At 40.0% G+C, this 8,700-nt stretch overlaps 1 protein-coding gene across 1 annotated transcript; it reads left to right on the top strand.

Moving 5' to 3' along the window:
- Positions 1 to 237: 237 nt before the first annotated feature.
- Positions 238 to 6,883, top strand: LOC103714538 (protein CANDIDATE G-PROTEIN COUPLED RECEPTOR 2-like). Its single transcript, XM_008801820.3, has 6 exons — positions 238 to 742; positions 4,004 to 4,195; positions 5,948 to 6,110; positions 6,205 to 6,307; positions 6,392 to 6,473; positions 6,590 to 6,883. The coding sequence occupies exons 1-6, from the start codon at positions 449 to 451 to the stop codon at positions 6,665 to 6,667; spliced, it is 912 nt and encodes a 303-aa protein (XP_008800042.1). The 5' UTR covers positions 238 to 448; the 3' UTR covers positions 6,668 to 6,883.
- The last annotated feature ends 1,817 nt before the right edge of the window (positions 6,884 to 8,700 follow it).

Here is an 8,700-nt window from a genome sequence, read left to right as displayed (position 1 = left end):
TCGAAGTGGGATCGCACCCTTGCCGGACTTCAAAGCGGAGTCGAAGTGGGATCGAAGGGAATTGGGAAGGGAACAGCGGAACGCGGATCGGGTTAACCTGGATCCGGGACCTCCTGGCTATTTGGCTATATATTTATATTTACGGTATCCGAATCCGGATCCGGGAAAGTATCCGGATTCGTATTTGGATCTAGTCGGACTCAGAAAATTTATATCCGAATCCGGTCCGAATCGGATGCGGATACGAATTCGGTCGGTTTATATCCGACCCGTAGGTCCTCGTTCTCATCGCGACTACGGAACCCGCGAACACCAAGAACTAGGGTTTCTGAGAACCTCGCTTCCTGATCTCCACCAAGAGTTTTGACTTCCGGCCTTCTCCGATTTCTATACTCGGACCTTGGAGGCGAAGGTTTCTCGTGATGCGCTTCCACGAAGAGCCGCGAAGATGAGAGGACTGGAGCAAATCTCGGGGATCCCCCTTGCGGTCTCACCGGACGGGCCGCCTCCGGCGGAAGGAGGGGCGAACGGGCCGGTGTTTTCGTCGTCGGTCTCGGAATGTCACGGAATCTGGTACAACCTCGCCGTAATCGTTCCGTCGGCCCTCTTCGTCGTGTACTTGGCTTCCCAGGCGCGGAAGAACGTCGCGAAGCTCACCTATGGCCGGTCTTACATCATGATCGCGTACTACGCCCTACTCTGGCTCATTAGCATTCTCAATCTCTTGTGGTGCGCTCTCCAGGTACACCAATCTTTTCCCGACTAGCTAAAGATGCCAGGGTTACTTTTGGGTGTTCTTTTTTCTCTTTGGTTAAGTTCTCGTGATAGTTTTTAAGAGGTGAACTGAGCACAATTGAAAAATTCTCTCTAAACTTTGTGGATGTTGATTTTTTTTTTCTTTGCCTTATGATGCATCATGTGATTTAAAAGCATGATAATTGGAGTAAATATTTGCAAGATAATTTTTTTAACCTGAATCAAACTAATGTCATGGTTTCTTTCAAAGGAATTGATTAAAGTGATCCAACTGTTGTGCTATTTAGGATTGAAGGAGGTATTTTAAATCTATCTAACGAGAGAAGTAGTGGCTTTATTTGTTTAGACTGGAATCGTAACCATAATTGAGCACACAAACCATATGATGCAATTCAAGCTATACCCTGTCATTCATGCAACTTATCACCTTATAATGGATATTGTTTTCAGATTAAAAATTTTGTGTCATATATTTTGCCTATGCCAGCATGTAGCCAGTGTCATACTGTGCTACTACTGGGCATCCATCGGAAGGAAAAATTTGGAAGCCTATGATTTCAAAAAAAAATATATCGAAGTTTATACTATAACATGCTATAATATACTACTTTGGTTTGACAATTTTTAAAGTCAATGACAATTTTTTCTGCACACTCAGTCTAATCATTGAAAAGAGATATTCTTTGTAGCTAGTCCTCAATATAGACAAACTACAATCACAAACTTGAACATATTTTTTTATACTTATTTTTGTCAGGAAGAGGTCTCTTTTCAGTTTATTATCTGTGAAAAGCGCTTGCAGCTTTGTATGATTACCTGCCACAACCCCCTAATGGTTATCCTAATTTCAAACATATCTCCTTTACGATGTCCATGGAATGTATTCAAAAGGGATTACTAGGGAGCATGATAACTGCTTTTGTACTATCAGCAGAAGGGTTACCTCATGGTTTGTTTTAACTTCTGCTGGTCATTGTCACCTTTTTCCATAGCATGTATGTTAATGGAGAACAGCCTCTAGAGAGGGACTCTCATAAATATGAAAATCCTCACATGCATACAAGCATGAAAGAAGATCATTTGCTATTCATAGATCAAGATTGCTAACTATGTGCTGATTATTTGGAATCATCTTTGTATTTGGGCTCTGTCATGTAGAATACTATCTAACTTGAAAATTCGAATTTTAAGGAAAAAAAGTATAACAGTTAACAAGGATGCAAATCCTATGGGATGAGGCCCTCCCGGTTATTCCATGGAATGGGACATACCGAATCTTGACGATGGGGTTAGTGATGTCTCATCCCGACACTCAAGATGATGCCCTATATCAACACTCGAGACAGTGGGGTGTCTCAGTACCTCTTTAGGACTTAAGTCCTTGCTTATGAGTTGCCTGCTCAAATTAAGATTTACCTTGGTTGTGAGTTGCCTTCACAAATTAAGATTCAATATGTTGTTTTTGTCGTCTTGTGAATTAAATCTATGAATTTAGTTAGGACCAAGATTTGTTGTACCGACCGTACCGACGTACTGGTGGGCACCGGTACCGGTACGGTACCGGTACCATACCGAACCGAACCGGTACTGTACCAGTTCGGCTGGTTCGAGCCAAAAGCCAAAAAAAATTTGAGATCGGTGCGGGCAGGTTGGTACAGAGTACGGGGCCGGTACCAGTTGCGAATGTCGGAACCGAAAAATATAGCTGTACCGTACCGGTTCCGTCCGGTACCGGTACGTACCGGCCCGTACCGACCCGTACCGATCGATACGGCAGACCATGGTTAGGACCATGGAATGCCGTACCGGTCCGGCCGTGGACCGGTACCGGAACGGATTAAAAACCGGTATTTCCGGTTTTTTATCCGAACCGGCCGGTACGGGTGCGTACCGGCCGGTTCGGGCCCGTACCGGCCGGTTCGGGGCCCGTACCGGCCGGTTCGCACCTCGTACCGGTGCGATTTTTTTTTTTTTTTTAGAACCACAGCGCCGCGCGCTGTGGTTTTTGAAACCACCGCGTACCGGCCGGTACGGGACCGGTACCAGCCGGTACGTACCGGACCGGACCGGTACCGTACCGGTCCGGCCGGCCACCGGTACGCCGACCGGTACCGGTACGGCGGACCTTGGTTAGGACTTTCATGGATATGGTGATTACCATACCTAGTAATAGAGAATCACTCTATTTATGTTTCTGTTCAGCATTAGCTCCAATAATATGCGAGTACATTAGCTTGACATGGAAAAGTCTGCCAAGGTATTAGGGTTTTATAGGAGGACATTTTTTGAAGCAACAAGAATTAATTTTTAGAAGAAAATTGAAGCAATCTCATTCCAAGTTTTCTTGGTTAAACTTTCATTGCTGCTTTGTTATGAACTTTGTTACTTTACATCATTGCAGAGAAAAATATTTTGTTAACTATATATGCAAGTCAGTTTCATACTCTATTTTGAAAATAATCTTTGTTGACACTTTTGGACACTTGGACAGGGCACGAAACAACAAGACATGGTTGGCCACTCCAATTTGAAGTGACTTGCTTGATATCAGTAAAAAGTGTCTGACACTTGGCAGTTAGCATTTTTATTGGAGTGTCATGCTAGAACTCTTGGTTTTTAGTGCTAGACTTTAAGTTGTGTCCTTGAGGTTTTGTGGACACTTCAAGGAAAGTGTCTTTGTATTATATGAGCACTTCAAGCGAATATTGTGATGTCTTAAACATAAATGTATCATGATTAGTCATCGATTTAAGTATTTCAACATATTGTAAGTAACTTTAGATGAACCTAACAAATAAATTAAACAACTTGCAGTCTTATGGCTATTCCATCAATTTTCTTGTCAGGCAGCATCTATAACACTAAGTTTCTCTTTTTTTCTTTAAAAAGCAATACTCGAAGATATGTGTGCGCGCGTGCGTGCTACACACATATGCCATGTCGCCATGCCTAGATTTGTGGAGGATGCCGTGTTCAATACTCGAGGACACTCTGTTACACTTGGACACTTGGCACCCATGCCAAGTGTTGAGGTCAAGTTGACCCTATTGCTTACAAACAAAACATGTTTCTGTTTTGACCCGAGTGTGGATTTAATCTTAGTTTGTTAGCATTATGATACCAATCACTGATTTGATTTATCTTTCACATTGGACTTCTGAATAATGGATCTACTTTTAAACTATATTCCATATTACTTATCTAGTTATCTCATTTTCTGATGATCATTATTTCATTGGAAACACAGGCATGGCAATGCACTTCAGAAAAGGAATTCTCATGGAACATGTTGTCATTGTTTACAAAATCAGGGATGTTGTTCTTGGAAGTTAGTTTGGTGGCCTTTTTACTTCAAGGAAATCATGCAAGTGGGCTGGAAGCTTTAGCACGGACATTTGTTATCTCAGGTGTCATAGTTGCTGCAGATATATTAATCAAGGTAAGTATTGCTGCATTAAGTCTGTGTGATTGTTATTAATTAAAAATTCTATATAGTCCTTCAACGTGCTTTTTCGATTTCATTCATAGGTTAGGTATCAAATTTATGACATCCTTCATCAACTTATGTCTGCACCAACAGCTAGCACTTTTATGTTAGCTTTGTCTAGAACAGTTTTAGGTATTCTTATTTCTAATCTTATATAAAAGAAAATGATTTCAATGCTGCCATGTGTCAACTGTTACTAATGAAACCTATGACCTGAACAATTAGAAGAGATAAATGAGCAGACATTCAATTATCCTTACACCAACAGTATGTAATACCTATCAGTTTCTGTGGCATAGCAGTTTAGGATTTCATTACTCTTGACTACTGTTGGCAATTTTATGAATGCATGATGATGATAACTGATAGAGCACCAGCAAGAATGATGCTGAAGTGTTGAGAAATCCTGATTTGCCTTTAAATATATCAAAATTTGGATATAGGTGATCTTGATGAGCAGGGTGTAGGAGTGTTGAACTAACACAACCAAATTCCTGTGGAATAAAAAGATTAGATTGCCACAGTATGTGACTTAGGGAATTTTTTGACTTTTTTTATCTCTTTGCTTGGTAGGGGTCATAACTGCTGAATGGAAGAACTTGCATGCGTCTCATACCTAAATGTCATTACCTGTTTCTACAAAGATGAGAAGTTTGTATAACTCATAGACAGAGGGGAACTTCTTGATATACCTTTCAACGTATTGAAGTAATTGGATATTCTGCTAACAGAAGAGGATGATAATTGAGAAATACAAATATTTATCTTTTCTTTCTATAACTCTTTATGCAGTAACGCTAGCTATTCCCAGGGAGCAGCACAGGTAATGTCAATAAACTGATAATAAGCAATGCACCAGATTTTTAGTAAGAGTGAGAGAAGGTATGATAATTCATGGCATAAAACTGAGAAAGCAGGTGCTTAAATCCAGAAGAATTTGGTCTAAAAGACTAAAACAAGAATCCATATGGAAAAGGGAAAAGGAAGCCACCTTCAGAAGGAAAAACAATTTGTTTCCATTTGGACGAATTAAGATGAGGAGGGAATGGAAAAGAATGTTTTGAGAAGAAGAGGGGGAATGACCTGCTGTACTCCCTTTATTTCTATTTTTGTTGTTGCCTTGGGGAGGATGGATAAATTTTTGAAATACAAATTGTCATGCTGCATAAAGCCCTACATATAGACATCATCACTGATAAGAATTACACTTCATAATGGCTTTAGCTCCATGACTTCCACGGCCCATCTTTCAATCAAAAATATGACCAATTAACACAATTCCATCAAAGTGAGTTGACTCCAAAGAACTTGATGTTCCCATTCAGAAAAAAGAAATTGATGAACTTAATATATGAGCTCAATATGAGTAGTTCTACGCCCGCTATGACTTCAAAACTTCATAACTTAAAATACATGAAGTATAAAAACAGAACAGTCTAACTATATGATTCATTAGCTTACATCAGCTTGGGCACGAGGTGCATGACTTGCAGTAGATCGACAGAATCTTTTTTCCATATGCATTTGTCTGCTGCTGATTCTGGTCTTTATGGCCTTCCAGAACCAAATTGACGAGTTTGAATATGTGCAAATGCTGAGACGAAAATTTCCCGCTAAAGCTTGATCACTTGTTCCCATGGCTGTTGATTATGTCTATCAAGCATGTATTTGATATGGTTCTGAATTTTTTTCTTTCTTCTTCAGGCTATCTATGCATTTGGTTTTGGAGTTCCGCTATTCATTGATTATAGTGAATCAGCCAATCGTGTGAAATGGGGTCTGTGGATTGTGCACAAGCTGTTGCTTACTGCAGTTTATGGCATAATTTTGTTCATGCACCATTCAAAGTGGAGAGAGAGGTTACCAGGTATCCTTCTGTAGCTTATCTTCTCCAATTGTCTTTCTAAGCCATGCTCTCTGCTGGGCTATCCAATAATTTCGTCTCTTTTGACCCTCTACAGCAAGACCGGCATTTTATAACTACATCTGTGCAATGTTCTCATTGAATCTGTTATCGCTGTTTGCCTGCGTGCTTATGGGAAACGGAGCTGGATTTGGGTTTTGGTATATTTTATTTGCCTTTTCAAAAGACAAGGTATCATTTTCAAAATAATTTCTGCTAACATGTAATACTCTTCTACATTACAGGTTGTTCAATCTAGCAACTATATGCTACCACTCTCTTTACCTTCCACTTCTGTATGTAACATTCCTAGCAGATTTTTTCCAGGTCAGCTTCCATATGCCCTTTATTTGTTATTAGATTCATATATTTAAGATCATTTAAGAATTACCATAACTGCTACAATGTCCTTGCTTTATTTTCTCTGTTCTGGTTGGTTACAGGAGGAAGATTTGCGTTTGGAGAATGTGTACTACTCTGAGATGAAGGATGCTGGTTTTTTTGATGCTGATTGGGATTAATACCTCAACATGGTAAGCTATACAATCTTTGCAAAGTGCGATTATAGAGCTAGCTGCCTAAGATGATTGGTCGCTTGCCATAACTTTGTAAATAAGTGCAATGCTGGATCCTGTTGAATTTAAAATATATATACATATATTGTACGAATCAATTGACTGTGATTCTCGCATGTCAAATTTAGTGCAGCAGAAATGTTTATAGTGATATACTCTCAACAGTGTGCTATTTAGTTCTTAGATCCAAGATGTTCTTCAAGATACTAGGTTGCACTATAACTGGAAAGAAGTTTGTGTTGGGTAATAGGTAAAAAGTATTTTGATGGTAGCTTATTTTTTCATGGCATTTGGGCAGATAAGCCACTAAAGTTGCTTTGAATATGAGGAAAGCCGAGTGAGTGGTGTTACAAAACTTATGAATAATATCGTAAATCATGACTATGTAAATCAAGTAAAATAAATCAAAATAATCTCTAACCTGGGTAGAGGCATAGCTTGCTGGTTTAAGAGCTCTGTCGTCTCTTGGACAGAGTTGTACAACGAGGTCCCACATGTTTGACACACTCCCCCATAAGCAATTAAGCATGGTAACGGCGAAGGAAGAATTTAACTTTCCATATCTGCACAATGAACAAACAAAGAAAACAAGTGGGAAAATAAGAAGTAAAAACTACTCAAAGGAGCAAAGACTACTCAAAGAAGCAGGGAGTAGAGGTGGCTGCCAAGGTTTGGAGACTCGTGAGGCACAAGAAAGGCAGGCCAATTAGGGGTAATGGACCAAAACAGGTGCCATCACTTGGGGGTAGGAGTGGTGATGGGTCGGGTCAGGAAAGCTTTTAGCCCATATCCGACCCGCTTGTAATTTGTTGAAAAGCAAATCTGTACCTAATACATTTATTTTACAAAGATTTATAGTAACCGCTAATCCAATTAGCATTTCTTTTGTCATTTACATGACTTAGCAAATAAAGAATAAAGTATGCCACTGAGGTAGTAGCTCATTGGTACTTTGGCCTTACTTCCAATCAAGAGGTTCCGAGTTTGAAACGCGTGAGCGTCAATTAAATTGTGAAGACCGGATGTTTCCTACTCGGACACGGGGTCTGGAAGGGCGTATTGATCTGCTGGTAGTCTTGGTGGTGCTAGATATGACGTACTCACACGGAGGGTTTGTACCGGAGCCCAGAGGGGTAACCGTGCCGGGCCCACGGATGGGGTGGGTATGAGTAAAACCGGCCGGAGTGTCCAACACATGGTCATTTCTACCCGCATCGAACAATTCTCCTGGCGGAGTGGGGGCCCAGTGGGAATTGCTGCCCGGGGGTGGGCTCCCCTCCTCCCCCCCCCCCCTCTTTCCCTTTTTTTTTTTCCAGGAAAAAATGAAAAAAGAATAAAGTATAATGAAAACTAAGGGAATTTTTGTTGGCATCCAAAAAAAGTAGATAAAGAAATCAAAGTGAAGAAGAAAATATGAGAAATCTTGAACATGTACTTCTACTGTTTTTTTTTTAGCATTTTGTTTGGGGGATGGATTTTATAGGTTTATTGAGCTCATGATTTCTTTTCAGGTAATGAGGGCCAAATTCATATTAATATTTTAGCTTAGCCTATGCCCCACCTAATTATAACCAACCTTCACCAAAATAAAGGAAATTGCCAACCCTAGCCATATCATAGTTTAGGTTTGGACCATCGAGCACATGTAAAAGATTAGCCGCCTATTAGGCCCAAAATAAAAGGAATTTTAAAAAGAGTCCATATGAAAAATTACATGGAGCCCCTTAAAGAAATCTCTAAAATTACAAATAATTGCAGTAAATTTTAAAAATTCTAACAATTCGTTCGATGATTTATGAAGCTCAAGATTTGTTTATAATCATCAACATGACCTTACTAGAACATTGCAATGGATAAAATGGACTCCTTTTATGTCCTAGATTACTTTTCAACATCTGCTTCAAGGCGAGAGATGGATACCAAGAAGAGCCCATTCCCCTACCTCAACTTTAAAGGTCAATCAAGCAGTTAGTTCATTC

The sequence above is a fragment of the Phoenix dactylifera genome, chromosome 4 (genome assembly GCF_009389715.1).
Source record: "Phoenix dactylifera cultivar Barhee BC4 chromosome 4, palm_55x_up_171113_PBpolish2nd_filt_p, whole genome shotgun sequence".
Taxonomy (NCBI): domain Eukaryota; kingdom Viridiplantae; phylum Streptophyta; class Magnoliopsida; order Arecales; family Arecaceae; genus Phoenix; species Phoenix dactylifera.
The sequence above is the reverse complement of the archived record's forward strand: the minus strand, read 5'-3'. Positions and strand labels throughout refer to the sequence as shown.